The sequence below is a fragment of the Symphalangus syndactylus genome, chromosome 5 (genome assembly GCF_028878055.3).
Source record: "Symphalangus syndactylus isolate Jambi chromosome 5, NHGRI_mSymSyn1-v2.1_pri, whole genome shotgun sequence".
NCBI classification, from domain to species: Eukaryota; Metazoa; Chordata; class Mammalia; order Primates; family Hylobatidae; genus Symphalangus; species Symphalangus syndactylus.
The window spans coordinates 141,293,344-141,316,129 of record NC_072427.2 but is presented as its reverse complement, the minus strand read 5'-3'; the positions used below and the strand labels follow the sequence as shown (position 1 = coordinate 141,316,129).

The following is a 22,786-nucleotide window of genomic DNA, read 5'->3' as shown; positions in this document are numbered from 1 at the left end:
TTATGCTGAAACTGTTAACTACAATATTGATACCATATGGTTTGATCCTTGATATCCATAAGTTATCAAGGATGGTGTCAAGGATTGACAACATAAGGTTCAATCCTTACATCTGAACGATCAGACTCAATTCACCCGTGGACCTGTATTAATATTACACTAAAAAACCAACCCCAAAAGGTCTATTTAGTGCTTTGGCAGGATTTGCTTTAATATGAAAGAATAAATCAGTATCTTCCAAGCAAAGCCAAACAAACAAAAGATCTTGAGTAAAAATCTAAAAATCCATCAAAGAAATCAACTCTAAGAAAATAAATGCCTTATTGTATTATTGCACTACATTTTAGGTTATCACCAATTTTTGATAGTATGGGATTCACATGAAAGGCATTTGAGATACTGTGGAAAGTAATGTATGCCTAAACAATGCACACACTGCGTGTATATGTTTATGCAATACACACTTTAGGTCACTGGATAAATCACGAGTCCTTTTTGGGTTTCAATACTCTCTAATGTAAAATGGGGAAAATACCCAGAAAAGTCATCTATAGGGTTACTTGGTAGATGAGTTAGTCATTAAATTAACATTAAACTTAGTAGACTAAGAGTTAGTCTACATTGGTAGGTAAGTTTACATTAAAGTACTTTGTAAAGAAAATGGTAAAAAAAAAAAAAAAAAAAAAAAAATGGTATAAATGCAAATTAATGTTAAACATTCTTATTCATTCATATTTTAATATAAAAGCACACAAAACCCACCAATTCAGAAAGGAAAAAAAGCTAACCTCTTCTCATTCTTTTATAGTTTAAAAATGGTTTAAAATGACTTGCCATTCAACTCGTATCAGTTCAAGCAGCTCTGGAATAAGTAACCACTGAAGGTAAGACATCTTTTAACAATAAAAGCCGAACCATACTATTCTTAACACCTCTCAGTTTCTCTAAAACCAGTATGACAATCTTAAAGGGAAATAATTACTCCTCTTTTTTATCCCTTAAAATTTAGAACGTAGTTTTTACCATGTTTTCAGTAAGATTCTCATTCTGTACCAGAAAGGCAGTTCCTTAAAAACCCAAGTTTTAAATATTTAACTTTCTTTCTGTCCATAAAATAGGTATTATGTTTACATATTATCAGTAACACAGAGTATCTTGGTGTAGAACATTTATTTATTTTTCCCACAAATCACTGAAAGTTTAGGTCAGTGGGAAATAATTTTAATCAAATAATTGTACATTTTCTTCCCGCATATCCTGCCTTGTATTAGGAAATGACATTGTGATCCATTTCATTACAAGTAAAATATTACAAAATATTTACAGGAAAATATTAAAAATAACTCAAACACAAAAGGCAAGATGAAATAAACTTTTTTTTCCAGAAATCTCTACTCCAGTGCCCATAGCACACAAGAGAGTCAAAACAAATAAGCAACTAAGATCCCCCTGATCACAAATTTCCAAAGAACTGGAGGAGGGGAAGAAACAGGGTGAAAATGGTGGTGTGTGAAAGGGAATGGATGTTAGCAGCACTGCTTCAATAACTGATCTATTCTGGATGAAATACCCTCTTTTATGTGCAGTAAATTCTGAACAAGGCTAAATTTTAGGATATTCCTTGAACTGAAGTTAGAAAATACCCTGACAATGGAAGCAGCTCTTTCGTCTAAGTTTAATAAGAGCCTCTTTCTCCATGGGCCACTGTTGTGAACAGAAGCCTGTTCTGGCATCAAAAGCTGTCACAGTAGCCCTTCCATCTCTTTCATGAAAGCTTCATAGACATCATCCTTAGTTTGTACTGAGACAGGAACAGAAGGACCAGATTTGGGTGCTGCTTTGGCAAGAGGCACAGCAGAATCATCCTCTGACTTTCTTTGGGGAGCAGCAGTAGCCCCTTTATTCTCCCGACGTACTCTCAGTGCAGTGGGCACAAATCGAGTAATCTCTGCCTTGGGATTAGTGATCTGTGGCTTGGCACTGATGGTTGCTGTGGCTTTCTTCTCAATGGTGGCTGCACTTGTATCATCCGCCTTGGGTCGCTGAATCAAGTTGGGTGGGGCACTTAAAACCCCAGGGTTTGGCAAAGGAGCTGGTGGGAACAGCCCAGGGGGGGCAGGTCCAAGGGGAGGCACCAAAGGTGGGCGCATCATGCCAGGACGAGGTGGAGGAATACCTAAATGAATAAAATAGGCAAGATGAATACTCTAAGAACTAATACAATTAAGGACATTTAAATATTGGTTGCCAATTTTTAAATAAATGGATAACAACTTACAGAAAATAAGCTGAACTCATATTGGTTGCTATTTGAAACTCAGGAATATTGTATTATAAAACAGTATTTACCTTCAGCCTATATTCCTGTACTTACAGTATTATGTTCTCTTCTTCTCTAAATAATGTCCTACTTTAAAACATAAAGTGACATCAACTGGTTTCAAATTACTATCTCAAATCTCACATCCCAAGATTCTATTCCAGCTGCATAGTGCTATTAGTAAGGACAAAGTCAGGAGACTGATCCCCATGCATTATATTCCATACCATTTCCCCTGCACAAAAAGGTCAATGGGCAGGAAATAAAATTTTAACCCTGGTCATCAAATGCACACGGAGGCCGAGCATGGTGGCTCACACTTGTAATCTCAGCACTTTGGGAGGCTGAGGCGGGTGGATCATTTGAGGTCAGGAGCTCGAGACCAGCCTGATGACCAACATGATGAAACCCTGTCTCTACTAAAAATACAAAATTAGCTGGGCGTGGTGGTGCACGCCTGTAATCCCAGCTACTTGGGAGGCTGAGGCAGGAGAATTGCTTGAACCCAGGAGGCGGAGGTTGCAGTGAGCTGAGATCGCGCCATTGCACTCCAGCCTGGGCAAGAATGAAACTCCATCTCAAAGAAAAAATGCACATGGAATAAGAGAATGCAACTAATCACAATCTGTCATCATTACTGGAAAAGAACTCATGTCCTATGGACAGTTCAGACAAACACAATATTCATATACCAAGAACTGCAGATTTCAGTTCTTCAAATGACACTTTTAAATGAAACATAAAGTACCATATTTTATCAAATCTAAGATCCTATTGATTACATAAACTCATAATTATTCTGTGTACCACTGAGAGACAGAGAGAGGAAAAAAAGCCCCAGCTGGGGCACTTAAAAGCAGATCTTCACGTGAAACTGGGAAATTTCAGTGTTGTAAACTAGAAATATACCTACCACATAAAACAAGCCCACAAGAAAATCTGCATGTCTAACCTTGACGTTAGGTAGAGGAAAGGGAAAAAAATAACACTCTGTAATTTTAATCTTTAAGTTGGTACTCATGCAGATGCATGAAACGGCCTCATAACTACAACTAAAACCAAAAAATTATCAAATAGAGAATTTAATCCCATGTTCTCTGGCTAGAAGTCCCTCAAGTGAACCAAGTGCAAATACCCACTGGAAGAACTCTACTTCAAGCCAGGTCAACAGCAACTTAAAAACTACCACCAACTGTAAGATGACCTCAGATTTCAGAATACTGAAATGTGACCATATGTCTTAGAGCAAATTAAATAAACAGTAGGCTAAGTTTTTATTATAGAAATTGAAAGTGTCACCTGGAGGTGCAGGGGGAGGTAGCCTTGGTGGGGGTCCACGGGGAGGGGGACCAGGAGGCAGACCTGGAGGTGGACCTGGGGGAGGGCCAGGGGGTCGGCCTGGTGGTGGTCCTGGAGGTAAAAGTCGGGGTAAGGGTCCTCGGAGTCCTGGCATTCCAGGTGGTCTCAGGAATGGAGGAGCTCCTGAAAAGAGAAAAATGATAAATTAATGTCACACAAATGTACATTAAGTAATAATTATGGCTTAAAAGTAACTCAAATATGGTTTGACTTTAACCTGAAATCAGATTAACTTCAAAAAGTTAATGAAACATACATGGAAACAGAATTCATTCAATAAATATCTGAGTACAGCCAGGCATGGTGGCTCATGCCTGTAATCCCAGCACTTTGGGAGGCTGAGGTGGGTGGATCATGAGATCAAGAGTTCAAGACCAGCCTGGCCAAGATGGTGAAACCCTGTCTCTACTAAAAATACATAAAAAGCCAGGCGTGGTGGCGGGCGCCTGTAATCCCCGCTACTTGGGTTGCTGAGGCAGGAGAATGGCGTGAACCCAGGAGGCGGAGCTTGTAGTGAGCTGAGATCGCGCCACTGCACTCCAGCATGGGCAACAGAACGAGACTCCGTCTTAAAAAAAAAAAAAAAAAAAAAAAATCTGAGCACCAGAAAAATGGTACTGGATTTGTTGTGGATCTTTTCACTTTATTTCCCAACACTGACAAAAAGCATACTTAATCACAGCTCTGCAATGCTGGAAATATACAAAGGTGATAAGAATTCTTAAATGGTTCCAGTATAAGCTGAAAATGGAATATAAAACATAATGCTTTAAGGACTCCTTGAAACTCATGAATATATAGACAAAGACCACTAAGAATGACATAAATAGGTAACTTTGCTTTGCACCAATCAGAAAATGATTAACTCAACTGAAGAAAACTTAGTAGGCTGACAATAGGATGAAGGACTAAAATCACAAATAGCTGAAAAGTTCTCTGTTGCTTCATTTTATAAATAATCTTTTTATATTTTCAAGCTGAACACTTAATAAACAGACTAATCACCTTTGCCTCTAAAAAAGAACTACAACTAAAAAACTATGCAGATTACACTGACATTCAACATTCCTAACCTAAGAACACAAAACATTATTAACTGTGTCTTACTCCCACCTGCTGCCAATTTAGAGCTAGGTCAACCCATCATACTAAAAGCAATACTAAAGAAAACCTCCATTACATGTTCAACTTTCTGTCTGCTGTAATCAGAAAAACTTTGAAAACAAGAGTGCTCTGGAGAAAAACAGGTGGCTGTCAGTAGAACTATGAGTTGCAAACAATGGTTTGGGAATGAACAAGCTTTACTTGTCCTTTGAGAATCCTTCACATCTTAAGAGAATCCCATTAGGAGGAAACAAGAAAACATGAACACTAACAACACATAGTATTTTTTGGAATGACTTCATTCTAACCTCATTTAAACTTTATTCACATTATGTAAGTGTTTACCTGGAGGTGGACCAGGAGGAAGGCCTGTAGGTGGCCCAGGAGGCCGTAATGGTGGAGCAGGTGGTGGTCCAAGAGGTGGTGGTCCTGGCATGGGAGGTGCTTGTATCTGAGAAGGAGGAACAGACTGTGGCGGAGCCTGCTGCTGTGAAGAAACAGTGGATGTGCCATCAGAATGGGATTCCTCTTTATGCTGTTTTTGTGATTGCTTTTCTGCTTCAGAGTCATCAGAATCATCTTCATCATCGTCCTCTGAAAATTCCTCTACTTCCCGTCCCTCCTCAGGGATTTCTTGACCTGAAAGACATTTTAAACCCAGTAAATGGAGTTGATTCATTTTCTTACAGTTTGGAGAACAGCAATGACTGAATATACATGGTTAATGTGTTCTTAAAATTAAAAACCAAATAGTCTTCTTCAATAAAATACTTAGATGTGAAAGAAATAATATTCTACTCATCCATGTTAATGCAGCATAGTGGAATCAGCTCAGGCTTTAAAACCAGACAGACCAATATTTAAATGCCAGCCCAACCATTTACTTGCTGTGTAACTTCAGGCAGCCTATATAATAGTTCCAAACCTTATTTTCGTAAAACAAGGACTTATTACTTACTTGAAGGTTGCTGAGATACTAAATGGAAAAATGTATGTAAAGTAATTAGTGTGAGGATACACCAAAAGGTGATTCAGTATTTTTTCCCTGCCTTACCTGCCATACGAAGCATCATGGCTTGAAGAGGAGTCAGTTCCTTCATGTTCTTCTTTTTCTTCCTTGATTTTCCAGGCATATCTGCAAACCGTACACTCAGACCTAAGGGGACAAAGGAGGGAGTGGAGTAGAGTGGCATCAACAAAATTCAGTAAATGTTTACTATGTAACACTATAAAGTACTAGATATGATTGCTACCCACTACTTGGCAGAGGTGCAGGATGAGATAGCTATATTAATGATATGAACACCCAGATAAAAACAATTTTCTAGAAAATATAAATTACTAAAGTTGGCCAAAGAAGTGATAAGCCCAGAATATACGAAACTTAAATGGTCGTTGAAGATCTACTCCTTAAAGGCTACAAATAATTTTAGGAGGAAATTCAGCCAAACATTAAGTTACAGAAATCTGATAAAGAGCATAGGAAAAGATGAAATGTTACCCAACTCATGAAACTATCCTAACCATGATACCAAAATTCATCTACTGGCCAACATAAAATATAAGCAAGTTACACATGTTTATAGCAGCACAATTTGCAATTGCAAAAATATGAAACTAATTTAAATGTCATCAACCAACCAGTGGTTAAAGAAAATGTGGTATATATCCACCATGGAATACTACTCAGCCATAACATGGAACAAAATAATGGCCTTTACAGCAACTTGGATGGAGTTGGAGGCAATTAAGTGAAGTAATTGAGGAATGAAAAACCAAATACTGTATGCTGTCACTTACAAGTGCGAGCTAAGGTATGAGGATGCAAAAGCCTAAGAATGATACAATGGACTTTGAGGACTCAGTGGGGAAAGGTGGGAGGGGAGTGAGGGAAAGGAGACTACAAACTGGGTACAGTGTATACACTACTTGGGTAAGGGATGCATCAAAATCTCAGAAATCACCATTAAAGAACTCATCCATGTAACCAAACACAACCTGTTCTCCAAAAACTATCAAAATTAAAATTTACAAAAAGGAAAAAAAATATAAGCAAGTTGAATCCAAGTGTTCTAAAAGCCAGCAATCTAATTCACTAAAGAGCTTACAAAGAACAAAAAAAGTTACATCCCAACAGATACCTAAAAAATATTTATGATTAAAAAAAAAAACCTATTAGCAAGCTAAGAATAAAAAGAACTTAACTGACAAAGGCTATCCATTAGATGGTGGATAGGAGTATTTTTAGTTGGTAAACATTTTAGGAGAACAGTTCCATGTGAACAGGACTTTAGTTTTGTTTACCCTGTATCCTTAGTGCCTAGAAAAAATGCCGTATATAGTAAAAACTCCATAAATATTAGCTGAGTATCAACTCAGAGTTGGGACGGCCATTTTCAGAACATGTGTATTGATGAGAATATATAAGAAAAATCTGGCTGGGTCAGTGGCTCATGCCTGTATTCCCAGCACTTTGGGAGGCCGAGGTGGGCAGATCACCTGTGGTCAGGAGTTCGATACCAGCCTGGCCAACACAGTGAAACCCTGTCTCTACTAAAAATACAAAAATTAGCTGGGCGTGGTGGCGGGTGCCTGTAATCCCAGCTACTTGGGAGACTCCTGAGGCAGGAGAATCGCTTGAACCTGGGAGATGGAGGTTGCAGTGAGCTGAGATTGTGCCATTGCACTCCAACTTGGGCGACAAGAGTGAGATTGTCTCAAAAAAAAAAAAAAAAAAAAATCTGTTGGCAGAATAAAAGGAAAAGAAGGCAAGAGACCACACAGTCCCAGAAAAAAATGGAGCTGCCGTGGCTCTAATGGCTTTCTACTTTCCAGTACTAGTTCCTACCTAACAGTCCTCTATAATAATCTTTCATTACCAGCTCTATCATTTTTAACTAGCTTTTTTGTTTTTGCAACCATGGTTCTTAAGACACAGCAGGAGAAAAATCTGTCATTATCAATATTAATATTAGTATTACATAGTATTATATAAATATTCTGTTGTAGGCTACATAAACAATCCCAAAAGAAGCTCCAAAACTGCTGAGGTTTGACAGAAATGGTGGGCATTTTCCACTGTCAGTACCTATTATGATGCTTAAAATTTTCTTGACAAATGTCCTATTTGAATTTTTTAATAATCAAACACACACATTATAGATATGTTTCATGATTCTACTCATGAGTGTACCTGGGTTGTAATTATGATCCTGGTTCATGTAAGATACCATAAAAGGGCTTCAAAGGTAGATATTTAAACAGATTTATAAAATACAACATCAATGTTTTTCTTAATATGGCTACTCTCCTTTCCTATAACATACCCATAATAATACATGTTTATGCTGTTGAATAGTTATACCGTTTACCCCAAAGTGAACTTTACTACACAGACATTTTTATTACATACAGTTTAATGTTTTTCCTCATAAACATCCACTGAGTACTTACTGTGTCAAAAACTTTCAAAATTTTAATATATAAAGATGAATACAGCTATGATCCCAACTTCCAAAGAGTTCAGAGTACTCTCACAGATTCATTAATAAATTAGGACCTTCAGCTTGTTTTCTCTTTATTGATCAATACCAAGAATCCTTCATCTGCACATACCTGACTTCTTTTCTTCATTGTTGTCTCTCTCACCATCATCACGGTGCACAAATTCATCCCCGTCACTTTCTCCATCTGATTTGTCGGTATCACTGTCATCAGTACTGTCATCATGCTTATCTTGATCCATGTCCTCAGGATAGCCATCATCTTCACTGGTGCTAGAAACATCATCATCATGACCTCGCTGGGCTGAAAAGTGGGAAGGGAACATGGAGAAGACGTATGATTGGACCCTCCACTACATGGTACCCAGAAATACAGAAAATTATGCTATTTAACTCAGACTGTAACAACTTAACTCTTACCAAAAAAAAAAAAAAAAAAAAAAATTCCTGTATATATAGCTATTCATACAGTCTAACAAAATTTTCATTTGCCAATAATTTTAAACACTTCTTTTTGGTAATTTAAGATTTTTTTAAAATAGGTTCTAATTTGAAACCTCATTTCCTCCTTTAGCAACAATCATGTTTGTATACACATACACAGTCAGTGAATGTATACAATGACGCTCTAGTCTGATGACAATAAAGCTAAAAGGGAATCAGATATACAAGTCTTAAAGGATTAGTAGCAAGAGTGACGTCTCCAAGAAAAGCCTAATTTAACACACAATAAGCATTTCTATACTTATGTATGATGCTTTTACTTGAGTAGATCCTATGATTTATCCAACTGTATGTATATTAGTATGTACATGATATCTTCTCATTTACTTCCTAAGTTCTGAGGGTGGTGAAAAATATGTTAAACAGGGCCAACATAAAAAAAAAAATGATAGTTATAAGAGCAAAAGAACAGTCACTTCTCACCAAGTTCAGGACTATATAACATGTCTTCATCTCGCCTACGAGGGGGAAGATCTAGGGCAAAACCCACTTTACGGCCATACATCTGCACAACTTGAGGAGGAGGTGGACCAGGGGGAGGGCCAGGAGGTTTTCTGCCAGGGGGCAAACGTGGAACACCATGTCCAAGAAGAGGAAGGATAGAAACTGCCCGAGTTGGAGGTCTGTTAAAAAAAAAACAAAAACAAAAAAACTCCCACGGTAATCACTTAACAGTAATGAGACATTTATTTTCTCTTCTAAACATTTTTCAAGGCCTTTACTAAATGCTGATTGTGACACTGCTTCCTTACCCATAGGCTGAGGTTTTCTTTAGGATAGAGGGTGGCTGGGCACCAGGAAGTGGAATGTCCTGGATCAAAATGTTGGAAGGAGCATGTGGCATATCTGGCAAAGGAATACTCTCCACTTCCACATGCTGAGCATTCTGAAACAGAGAGAACCATTCAATAGTATGATAAAAAAGTCATCTACTAACTAAACACTAAAAATGACAAGTCAGCTGTTTCGTAACTTGGACATGCTTTCCAACTAACATAAATATCACCAAAACCCCCACAAAAATAACCTTACGTCAATACTTCCACACTGTCAAAGAACTGAAAGAAATCTTTACTTCTAAAAACGTCAGAACCCAGCTGTTTTTTTCTCCTCTTATCAGGTAATTCTTTTTGGATGATTCGAAATAGCTGTTGTCTAGAGAAACCCAACTGTTACAAGTATCTAGCACCAAAGCTACCTTATTTAATATGCAGGGTGATAGAAAAATACATGTCAGGCTGGGCGTGGTGGCTCACATCTGTAATCCCAGCATTTTGGGAGGCTGGGGCGGGTGGATCACGAGGTCAGGAGTTTGAGACCAGCCTGGATGAAACTCCATCTCTAATAAAAATACAAAAATTAGCCAGTTGTGGTGGCGTGTGCCTGTAGTCCCAGCTACTCAGGAGGCTGAGGGAGGAGAATTGCTTGAACCTGGGGGGCGGAGGTTGCAGTGAGCCAAGATGGTGCCACGGCACTCCAGCTTGGGCAACAGAGTGAGACTCGGTCTCAAAAAAAAAAAAAAAAAACCAAAAAAAAGAAAAATAATACATGTCAGCTAACAAATAGTATATACCCAGTGGTGGAGGTTGGGCTCATTAGCTTGCCTATGTTGAATTTCTGTTGTGTATGAGCTTAGATTAACTAAGCAAGGTAACTTGTGCCTTCATCTGTAAAATGGGAGACGTATTTACCTCCTTTACAGAAATTATAGCATTTGATTTTTTTCCATCTTTATTTTGAGGTAAAATTTACAAAATGTACAAATTCAGTAAGTTTTGACAAATGCATATACCTCATACTCCTTCCCAATCCATCTCTAATATCCCCCAAGGCAACCACGGCTACATTTTTTTTCCTGCACAGATTATCTGTGACTATTCTAGAATTTCATAAAAATGAAATCATAACAATGAGATAAACTTAGCATGTTTTTGAGATTTATTCACAATTTTTCTTTTTTTATTCCATGCTGTTTTATTAGATTATTCCTTTTATTGCTGAATAGTATTCCATTGTATAAATATGCTACAGTTTAATTATCCATTATCCTATTAGTGAACACCTAGGCTGATCCCAGTTTTTGAATTAATTTCTTCTGTTTCAAAAAGAGGATTAGATTTGCAGGTTCACACGGTAGGTATATGTTTAGTTTTAGAAGAAACTGCTATAAGGAAGAGGTTCAACATGACTAATTCTCCCATTAACTTTTTAAATCTAAGTATAGGTTGAGTATCCCTAATCTGAAAATCTGAAATGCTCCAAAATCCTAAACTTTTTGACTCCCATATGATGCCACGGTGGAAGAATCCACACCTGACCTAATGTGATGGCTCCTAGTTTTGTTTCATGCACAAAATTTATAAAATTATCTTCAGGCTATGTGTATATGAAACATAAATTTCATGCTTAGACTAGGGTCCCATCCCCAAAATATATGCAAATATACGCAAAAACAAAACAAAACATAAAAAATACCCAACAACCCTAAATCCAAAACACTTCTGGTCCCAAGCACTTTGCATAAGGGATACTCAATCTGTATAATATTTTAGTTTATCTCTCAAAAAAAAACCCTGATTACCTTGACAGCATCAAAATATTGGCTAAGTTGAGCCCTCTTCTGTTCATATTCTACTTCTAGCTTTCTCAATTCTTTGTAAATATCTGGATTCTCTTTTTCATAGAGTCGTAGAATACGTTCAAAGGTTTCACGCAGCTTTTTACGCTTGTCTTTCAGTACTTTCTCATTTAATTGTGGCTGTTGCACTGGGTTAAACTCTAAGAGAAAAAGTTGGTTATGGAATTAAATATAAGAGGCTACTTCAATTAGGTATCAATAGGTTACATAATAAAAACCTCCATATATGCTAAAAATTTTTTAAGAGATCTAGACACCAGACAGACTCTTTCCAATTTTATTCAAAGACTACAATATTTATTAAAATCCCCACCCTTTTTAGATGCCCACTATTTTACCTTTCTCAGAAATGCCACCTAATTGACTTTCATCTTCATTGTAATAAAAATCAATTTTCACTGCTCTGTGCTGAAAACCTGGTGAAGATTCTGTCAGATTTGTGTTTACCTACTACATTAGTCCTGTCAAATTTTGAGATCTTAAGCATTTTACTTGAATTCTCTGATTTTTTGCTTCCTCATCTAAAAAATGGACACGTTAATCACTTTGTAATAAAGCTATGATGATACAATGGGATTACGAATAAAATATCCAGTGGTGTTTGACTCACCACTTAACTATAATCTTTATAACAGATCCGTATTCCTGGCCTAGCTACCATACAATCCTTTCTCTTCCTAACTAATCACGTGTCAATATAGGGCTTAACTGCAGGTCCTCTATCCCAAGAATAAGACCTCCAGGCCTGCCTAGTCAATCATATCCCCCCATATTCCTTTTTAGTGAATGACTCAGATATCAATTAGCACATGATCCAAACTGGGACCAGAACCTTCCCTGAGATTTTAAATGTAGATGTGAGAGAGATAAGCTCTCAGATTTTCTTTCTGGATGTGTTATGTAGAGAGAAAACAAATCTAGAGCTGCCTGTGGCCTTGTCTCCCAATCATCACTAATTACACACATATATTCCACCTTCTATCCCAAGGAGAAGTTCATTAGTAGTAAGCTGAATGAGGCTAACAGATCAGACTAGACAGATGGACAGTACTGATGATGAGATTGGATTTTGAGGCTAGTTTCTCTCAGGGATTTCTCATCTTTTTTTTATGTTAAGACTTCTTAATTAAGAGAGCCAATGCATGCTTTTTTCTGCCTTAACTAATCTGTATTGAGTTTTATAAATTGTAACTAGACCCCTGATGAATAGTATTCTCTTCACCCCTTTCCTTTTTCTTAAAAGAATAACAAGTTTATCTTCTTCCTTAGATCCTATTAACTATTATTAATCTTGGCAATTTATTCAAATCCAGAGGGTGTATTCTTACACCATCCTAATCCTAGTGTGATTAGTAAAAGCACTGAATGCCTAAGTTTTAATCTCAGCTTTGCCACTACATAGCAGTGTGACCTTGAGAAAGCTATGTAATCTCTCTATGCCTGAGTTTTCTTACCTGTATAATAGGGACAGTACACCTACCCTAAAAAATTGTGAGGATTAGAAAACTGGTGGAAAAAAACTGGTGCGTAGGTGTATAGCAAGATAACTACTCAAGAAACCTCAGTTATTACTATTACCTCCTTTTAAAACAACACATAACATTTGGGGTCATTTAAAGAAGGATTCCCTGATTCCCCAAGGAAAGTAATTATCCCTGCTGATATTTAGACCAGAGGCAGGAAGTGGAATCAGTTACAGCTGAACTGGGAAATATCTGGGATCCTGAAGCCTGACCCAGAACTCTTACCCAGGCTAGCTGCACAGATTCTCTCACATTATTTCAGAAACCTTGTAATAGCCTAATGCCATGACTGAATTTTTTTTGTACCCCATTTAATGTATCATTGAGGAGTTTCATTCCATCTCTTTTTACTTACCGCTCTGTTTTTGGGCAAAACATGGAACTTGTTAACGATCACTTTAAAATGTTATTTTACAAAAGTGGCAAAGGGTAGAAGACAAAGTGGCAAAAATTTGACAGGTGAAAAGCACATGGAAGTTAACTAGACTATTTTAGTTTTTTGCATGTTTGAAAATTTCTATTAAAAAAAACAAAATAGTCTACATGTTCTAATATTAAACAGAATGGATATTTGTGGGTTAGGATAAAATTTCCAGTGGCAACATCAATGATTTTCAAACTTAGATGCAAAAAAAGATAGCATGCAGCTATTTCATGTGATTCCAGTTATAACAAAGCAGTGATACTTAAAATGCATATGAAGAGTGAATAAAATTATTCTATAAAATGTGAAAAAGGCAGAGAATCCTGGTATAGTATTTTATATATTTGGTTTTAGGTATTTGATGATTTTTTTTTTCTATATCCTTACTAAACGGTTAAGTATCTTTTTGGATCTTCTGATTGGAAAAATTGGAAACTGCCTTATATTCACAGGGGCCTAATACTTAGATTTACATGGTAGTTGCCAACATTAAATAAAAGACAACAAACAAAAAACTCATAAACCAGATTAAGTCTTCTCCCGAAAAGCAAGCTGGCCAAACTGTGCTTCTGTTATCTCATAATAACAATTAACCGAAAGCCAAATAATTGCTTCCCTCTTATTCTGGTATATGGGGTCTCCAGTTTGCAACAGCCCTCTAGCACTCCATTTTGTCTCCCTGAAACTAACATTAAATCCAAGCATCAAATGCCATCACGCTGTTCTGTTTTACTTACACCTATGCGGCTTCACTCGTTACCTGCCTGCCTCTGTACGTGTCAGACTGTTATAGCTGCCTGTTTGTAAATTCTTACCCATTTCATCCAATTTCTCCATGTCTCGGATTATCTGTTTTGGATCCTTCATCTTTAAAACTGCAGCTCGAACCATCATGCGCTGTTTTTTGTTCTTAGAAAAATAAAAGAAGGGCAGATGTCAAGAAGTCAGGCCACTCAGGAGTTTTACTTCAACTTGATTTAAGAATCTAAACAGAATAACTCCTTGGCTTCTGATCACTTGTTTCACCCACCAGAAACAGCTATGTAATTTTTTGCCTTAAAAACCTTCACACTTGTCAAAAAGATAAAGCAATGCTATTTTTAAGATGTGCTTTCTTAGTAAAGTATTTCTTTGAACTCTGTGAGATCTTTGGCAGTTACTTACACTATAAAGCAAATCCTTTCTTATTCTGTTGAAGTACTTTGCCACAAATTCAACAGCTAAGAGGAGAATGCTAATGGGGAAAATGGATATATAAATCTAATATATCTATAAATATTATAAACCTATATGTATATTTAAGCTAATGTAATATATGTAATAGACAGCTAATCAGGAAAATGGATAAGGCTATCTAGTATCATGTTTATTTCCATCCTCATCAGTAGACTTTAAAACAGTTATGTTTTAATGAGTAACAAAAAAGAATGATTTTCAAAAGTATTTTTTAACTCACTGGGAAGAGTAATCAAACAATGGCATTATAACCTGTAGTGAGCTTCTCTGCAAAGTTACTTCAGTTCCTAAATATAGTAAAGTTTGGCTTAGTGTATCTTACAGTTTTTATAAAAAGCATAAAGTATCTTTTCTAGAAAATATTAGAAATGTTATTCTGAAACCCACTAATCCCAAATCACAAGATGTGCCAAACAATACTTAAAGTTTTATAAGATGCCTCTGAAATCATACCTTCTTTAATTCTCTCTTCCGGGCTTCTTTTCCTTTAAAAGGAGAGAGGGAGATATAATAAAATTTTTGAATCTTGAACATTAGCATTTCCTCCAATCTAATACAGGTAATTCTTTATTGTGGAAAGATATAGTATGCACTGTAAAAGAGCAGCTTCTTTGGCCTCTATCCACTACATGCCAAGAGCATCCCTCTAATTATGACAACCAAAAATGTCAAGACATTTTTGTTTAATGTTTCATAAAAAAAAACTATGAATCTGAAGGAAAAACATAACAAAATGCGAAACAAGGGCTCGCAAAACTAATTTGCTTAAAATTTCAAATATAAAAAGAAAGCTTTCATCCAATTCTACTTTGCAAGTAGAATTTGAAAAATAAAATACGGGTACTAATTTCTTTGCATGTTTAAAGTCTTAATGTGCCCAATCAAACACTGAATATAGAATTTATTCCTCCTATCACTGCTGGTCTTGTAGTTAAGCCATAAAGAAAGAAATTCCCTAATATTTGCAATTTTTAACGTTCTCCTACTTCATCATTCCACACTAATGGACACTTACGGGCTTGGTCTGTGGGGTTCATAAATTTTCCACTCTTGGTGGATGATGTAGATCTCCGTCCCATGTTGACAATTTGTATGGTTTACTTGTTCATTAAAAAAAGAAAAACCTGTGAAGGTGAAGACAAAGAAATAGCTTATATCTCCTAAATTTATTTCTTCCATTTTCTAGTCCCTACCAATCTCTAAAAAAAAAAAATTCCTTTAATTAGAAATTCTGTGAGACTGTTCTTTCCTTAGTTTTGACTTTAATGTCCAAGAAAGATGGCATCACCTTTCTTGACCACGAAAATTTAGATCTCTAACATTCTTTAGAAATGTGATGAGTGTGAAGACCACTTTGAATATCCTCAAGTCATCAGTTTAGCTTTTTTCTTATGGATCACAGCACTGACTTTGTCAACTGATAAAAACAACTAGAAAATGCTTTAACGATATGGCACAAACCATGAACATCAGAATTCATTAGTCCTTCTTCTATAACCTCCCTTTATTAACATGTAATTGTAAAAGAAGAATAAGAAGGGAATGGGGGTAATGGATCTAGGCTCAAAACAAATACCTCACCCTTGCCTCTCTCCGTGGTTTTTCTTGGCATGTATGCTGTACATTCTCAATACTTCTAAGACACTAAAAACTCATTAAGCATATTTAATTCAGATTCAGTTCTAATTCAGATGTAATGCTTGACTCTCAAGAGTTCAAAACACAACTAAAAATGCAAATATTTGAAATTAGTGCTATACTGAGAGCTCCCCAAAACTTAAATATTAAGACACATATTTTTCTTACTAAGATCTGACTCCCAATATATATTTCTTAAGGTAACTAAAGGGAATACTTATTTTTGTTTGAGGAAAAAATATTTTGTAAGCTAAAACTTTTATTAACACAGGACCCTATTACATGACTTCTTCCTCTTATTCCAAAATAATGGGGCTTAATTTTTTGAAGCACAATCTTTGGACAAATTTCCTTCTTTTTTCAAGTAGACACTTTTTAAAGGTAAGAAAGGGAAGATTTTGTCAGACCAGTTTATTACAGTTAATGTCTCTTTCACCAAGTGTCCAATTGCCCCGAAAGCCAGATGTTTCAGAAAGCCAGATGTTTCATAGCTGTTCTGGTGGCAATTATTTCAAGACAGCGGTGTCAAAGGCTCTGATTTTTAGCTTCCTCATCTAAAATATGGGGACATCAATTACTTTATAACAAAGCTCTGACGATACAATGGGATTACAAATAAAGTATCATGTGATGTTTGACTCACTACTTAACTAAAATCTTTATAATGGATCCATATTCCTAGCCTAGCTACCATACACCCTGTCAAGTGGTTTCTTTATAAGAAAAACTGGGGATGGGGGGGGGTTGGGGGGGTGGGAGAGCAGCAGGGAGTAGGAGGTAGGGAAGGGGGAAAACAAGCAAAATCAGTACAAATACAAGCTCTCCCATTGATTGCCTGCGTTTTTTGTGCTTTCCTTTCTCAAGTGTCCTCAGGCTCATGTCTGAATCTCCTCCCCCACAAATGAAACACAACGGATACGAATTACAGAGAATTTTACGGAAGACACTGGAGCTTAAGTCTGCACAGATTAGTTTTTTGTCTGCAAGCGGAGGCGACTGGAAAATCAAGCCAAATAACCATTGGGGAACTGTAAACAGCCAAAGAAGCTTCAATGGGATAGGGTCCAGGTCCACCAAAGGAGGCAACACCAGCAACTGACGAAACCATAGCGACGGTTGACCGACCATGATTGGAGGTACAAGACGTCAAACCTAAGGCTACCAATCAACGTGCACAAGAAGCGGCCCCAACCGACCCGGGCGATGCCAACCGCGTAACCAGTGGTCGCCGCGCCACCCCAGGCCCAGGAATAGCCCAGTCCGCAACCGGGAGACCTCAAACGGGGAGAGGAGGAGCGGGGCAAAGGGGCTGGGTGTCCCTCAAGCCGCTGCGCGGGCCGTGGAACGGACGAAAGAGATGAGGAAGAGTAGTAAATCAGTTCAATACACTCACACTTCTGCTGTGCTCCCAGGACTAGGAGAAGCGGGCAGGAGGCGATTCTCGGCCTCTTTCACTTCGTAAGGGCCTTCAACTCGGTCTCTCGGTCAACCCTTCAGCTACCGCCATCTTGAAACCTCGCGCCCCTCCGCAATCCTTACGTCATTTCCCATTCCTCTGTCCCGCCTTCTCTTAGCGCCGCTCGGCCCTGAAACCATAGAGAATACCCAAGAATTCCAGGACCAGAGTCTCTTCCGGTTCCATACACTATTCAATTGGTTAGTTGTCAGCTAAGAGCCCGCCTCATTGCGCTCATCTAGTACAACAGGAATTAGAAGAAGGTAGCTGCTACCTGAGTGGCTGACGGTCCTGCCTCTCGAGTTGGAGGCATCCTGACTTAGTTGCTGGGAGCGTAGAGCGTTGAGCCCTCCGAGAACGGTACATTCTGCAGATAAAGAAGCGTTCTGCGTTTTCTGTCTCTTGGAATTACGTTAGTTTTTGGATTTTTATGTTTCTTATGACCCAAGCAGGTGCAATCCTTTAGGGGTGTCTCCGTGTGTAAACCAATACCCAGATAACAGTTGCCACTGAGTTTAATCCGCTTTGTAAGCATCAGGTTATCCCATGTGGGCTCCTGGTACGTGTGGAAATTTAATAGACACGCAGAACAGAACATTTGTAGAGCACCTGAACAAATAAATCAGCACCCGTATTAGAGTCGCAGATTGCTTACACGGGCGGTGATTTATTAGTAGTGTTTTGAAGAAGAAATATGGGGATACATATGCAGTCGGTTTTAAGTTACGTGAGTGGCAAGGTTGATATATATTGGCTCTATTCCTGACTGGTCTTTTCACCAGCCAAAAGTCCTCTATGACGTCACTCTATGTATGGGATTCTTCACTTAACTCTAGCTTTCGCCCTTTCCCTCCCTTCTATCCCCTCTTTCCTTGAGTCAGCCCCCATTTACTTCCCTTAAAGGTAAGTTTAAACATTTAAAAAACTATCTTAGAGGATACGCTTGGTTATTTCTAATCTTAACCGGACTATCCCTTGTAGGAAGGCTATTCTTACCACCAGTTATAAATATTTCAAAATATTGATGGAGATACATATTAATTTTTAGCAGACTCTTTAAACTGCCCTTGAAGGTATAAGATCAGTCGTATACCTAAACTTAATTTTGTGTTAGGAAATTCTGGATTTGATTTTAGACTGAATTTGAGTGTCAGAAAGCAATGACGAGATATTGTAGGTTAAAGCTGATAAACCAGGTAATACATAAAAAAGAAAATAATCTTGAATTTTGAAGGTGAGCTAAGTTGTAATGTTTTACAACTAGTTTTTTTTTTCTTTCCCAACACATTAGTGATCATATTGTGTCCGGAATTGGTGGGTTCTTGGTCTCACTGACTTCAAGAATGAAGCCGTGGACCCTCGCGGTGAGTGTTACAGTTCTAAAGGCGGCGTGTCGGGAGTTTGTTCCTTCTGATGTTCGGATGTGTTCGGAGTTTCTTCCTTCTGGTGGGTTCGTGGTCTCGCTGGCTCAGGAGTGAAGCTGCAGACTTTCGCAGTGAGTGTTACAGCTCTTAAGGCGGCACGTCTGGAGTTGTTCGTTCCTCTCGGTGGGCTCGTGGGCTCGCTGGCTTCAGGAATGAAGCTGCAGACCTTCGCGGTGAGTGTTACAGCTCATAAAAGCAGTGTGGACCCAAAGAGTGAGCAGTAGCAAGATTTATTGCAAAGACCGAAAGAACAAAGCTTCAACGGTGTGAAAGGGGACCCGAGTGGGTTGCCACTGCTGGTTCAGGCAGCCTGCTTTTATTCTCTTATCTGGCCCCACCCACATCCTGCTGATTGGTAGAGCTGAGTGGTCTGTTTTGACAGGGCGCTGATTGGTACGTTTACCATCCCTGAACTAGACATAAAAGTTCTCCATGTCCCCATCAGATCAGTTAGATACAGAGTATCGACACAAAGGTTCTCCAAGGCCCCACCAGAGCAGCCAGACACACAGTGTCGATTGGTGCATCCACAAACCTCAAGTTAGACACAGGGTGCTGATTGGTGTATTTACAATCCTTGAGCTAGATATAAAGGTTCTCCAAGGCCCCACCAGAGTAGCTAGACACAGAGTGTCGACTGGTGCATTCACAGACCCTGAGCTAGACACAGGGTGCTGATTGGTGTATTTACAATCCCTGAGCTAGACATAAAGGTTCTCCACATCTCCACCAGACTCAGGAGCCCAGCTGGCTTCACCCAGTGGATCCTGCACCAGGGCTGCAGGTGGAGCTGCCTGCCAGTCCCGCGCCGTGCGCTCGCACTCCTCAGCCCTTGGGTGGTTGATGGGACTGGGTGCCGTGGAGCAGGGGGTGGCGCTCGTCGGGGAGGCTCGGGCCGCACAGGAGCCCAGGGAGGGGGTGGGAGGCTCAGGCATGGCGGGCTGCAGGTCCTGAGCCCTGCCCTGCGGGAAGGCAGCTAAGGTCCGGTGAGAAATCGAGTGCAGTGCCAGTGGGTTGGTACTGCTGGGGGACCAAGTACACCCTCCACAGCCGCTGGCCTGGGTGCCCCTCATTGCCCAGGGCCGGCTGGCTGCTCTGAGTGAGGGGCCCGCCAAGGCCACACCCACCCGGAACTCCAGCCGGACCGCAAATGCCCCGCGCAGTCCCGATTCCGCTCGCGCCTCTCCCTCCACACCTCCCTGCAAGCTGAGGGAGCTGGCTCCCGCCTTGGCCAGCCCAGAAAGAGGCTCCCACGGTGCAGCGGTGGGCTGAAGGGCTCCTCAAGTGCCGCCAAAGTGGGAGCCCAGGCAGAGGAGGCGCCGAGAGCAAGCGAGGGCTGTGAGGACTGCCAGCACGCTGTCACCTCTCAATAGTTTTGCAACTCGTTTTGAAAAACAATGCAAGAAGAGAAAAAGTGTATGTTGGAAATATTAAAGTCTTTCATGTAGCTAAAATTTTTCATGTAGCTACTATTTTTAAGATATGCTGAGCAGTTTTTATTTCAATACATTTCTTGTACTTGGATGGGAGAGTCAACTGTAACAAAGACAGTCTGGCATCAACAGCATATTAATAGTTTTGTCAGTATAGACTAAAAGAGTCCTCATGGGAATTATTCGTTGGCAAAGGATTTAGAAAACAAACACATCTGCAGAGATTCAGCGGAACCATTAATAGGCCTCCATAGCCTTTGGCATTTTCTAAAATCAGGTAATTAGTGAAATGGCCCACCTAATGCGTCATGTAGCAAAGGCAGCTGCCTCCTTTTTGCTAGTGTTGAAAATGAAATTATATTCTTTTTTCTGAAAATTCATAATAAATTATGACTTTCCTTTAAATGACAAATGCTTTGAGTAGTGATCTTCTATTCTGCATCCTAAATGCATTTTATTCATGTGTAGCTGTGTTTTGCTTTCTTGTCTTTTAAATGTTTCAGTGTTTGAACATTCACTTGAGCGATATTTAATCATCACAGTTGGTCAGGGTTGATTGCAGTGACTGAAACAGGACCTTGATGTTTTTAGTTTTGATTTTTACCATTTTCAAATCCATCCGGTTTACATTGTGTAACTAGTAGACGTTTACAGATCTGCTTCCTGTCCTAATTGAAGCAAATTGTTACAAACCATTTTTCAGTCTCTTCTAGTTTACAGAAAACCAGATTTACTGTGCTGGTCAAAAATATGGTAGTATTTCTGTCTCATTCGAAGGCCTAGAGTTTGTGTCTAGGCAGAAGTTACTGAGTATGTCCCCTTATAACTAAATGATGTTTGAAGCTGGTGGTAGAAATGAAAGTCTCTGCATTCAATGTAAAATTTAAGAATTTTACTGAAATTAGAAAAAGGAAAAGTAATCCCTATACTTGCTACTCTACGATAGCATTTACCCCAATGTTGATCTGGTAGAGCAGGGTGTGAAAACATCCAGGGAGAAAATTTTTTTTACCTCACAGGGTCTAGCACCAACTGATCCAGGCATTGTTGACTCAAAACTCATTTAGTCATCTAGTCTTGGCATCTCCAATTTCCCTCTCCAAATTGTTTATCCTATTTAAGTCCATATTGGAAGCCTATAGAAAATGAATCTAATCAAAGAAGCAAACCCTGTTACTGAAAAGGAAGCAGAAGAACACTTCAGTGGCAGATAAAATGGCTGTTCATTTCATTTGGTGTTTCACTGTATTGGTGACCTCAGTAATGGCATGATTATATTTTTCTGAGGCTGATTTGAACTCCACCAGATGCTTCTCATAACTTTTGATGGCTGCTTGAAGCTGTGTTTTTTCCACTGCTCCCAGGATGGCACGGACAATCATATCTATGCCAAGGCCAAGAACAGCAACTCCAATACTACCAAGGAGAGAAGCACCAATTTGAGCTAACACAGTGACCAACTTGTTAATTATGCCAGTTGTGACATTTGAGCCCACAAGTTTAACAGCGACTGCACTGGCTGCAGATGTAGCTTCTCCCAGGATGACCGAAATAACCTTTTGCACTATTGCAATTTTCTCTGTTTCCTTTTCCTTAATATCCTGAAGTTTTCTATAGAGGGTTGGCTCTAGCTTATCTTTTAGTGCTTCATCAACCTTTTGCAATTCCTTTTGGATTTTCATAATGGCTTGGATGATGATATCACAGTTTTCTTTGATGGTCCCATCTCTTTTCATCTCAATGGAGGCCAGCCTGCACCCCAAGTGCATATTTAGAACCTCAGTCAGCTGATTGGTGACATTGAAGCTGTCAGATAAGCAATCAAGGAGCTGCTGGTGAAGACGATTTACTTCTTGCCGCCTTTTTGGGTTCTCTGGGTAAAGGAAGTCACTTTGGGCCATATTTCCAATATGATCACTGAAAAGTAAAATGGTAAATTTTTACTGAAAGTCTTAAAAAATGTTTGCTAATTGCGTAGAAGGGACTAGGAAATCTTTTTCTTCATGCATAGCAAAGAAGCAAGATGCTGTCTAAGGAGAATTCCTCAGGACATTCAACAAGTTCTTTTTTTTTTTAAGAGACACAGTATCGCTGTGTCACCCAGGCTGGAGTGCAGTGGTGTGATCTCATCTCACTGCAACCTCTGCCTCCCAGGCTCTAGCAATTCTCCTGCCTCAGCCTCCTGAGTAGCTGGGATTACAGGCACACGCCACCATGCCCGGCT

General features: G+C 38.9%; 2 protein-coding genes across 2 annotated transcripts; both read right to left on the bottom strand.

The window, feature by feature from the left end:
* Positions 1–1,155: 1,155 nt before the first annotated feature.
* On the bottom strand, positions 1,156–17,874 carry WBP11 (WW domain binding protein 11). Its single transcript, XM_055280551.2, has 12 exons — positions 17,643–17,874; positions 15,627–15,735; positions 15,065–15,096; positions 14,191–14,284; positions 11,372–11,568; positions 9,543–9,676; positions 9,214–9,413; positions 8,399–8,590; positions 5,838–5,939; positions 5,129–5,422; positions 3,620–3,802; positions 1,156–2,176 (listed from the first exon to the last, which is right to left on the bottom strand). The coding sequence occupies exons 2-12, from the start codon at positions 15,688–15,690 to the stop codon at positions 1,743–1,745; spliced, it is 1,926 nt and encodes a 641-aa protein (XP_055136526.2). The 5' UTR covers positions 15,691–15,735; positions 17,643–17,874; the 3' UTR covers positions 1,156–1,742.
* A 3,835-nt stretch (positions 17,875–21,709) lies between these two features.
* Positions 21,710–22,463, bottom strand: SMCO3 (single-pass membrane protein with coiled-coil domains 3). Its single transcript, XM_055280559.1, has one exon. The coding sequence runs from the start codon at positions 22,461–22,463 to the stop codon at positions 21,786–21,788; it is 678 nt and encodes a 225-aa protein (XP_055136534.1). The 3' UTR covers positions 21,710–21,785.
* Positions 22,464–22,786: the final 323 nt, after the last annotated feature.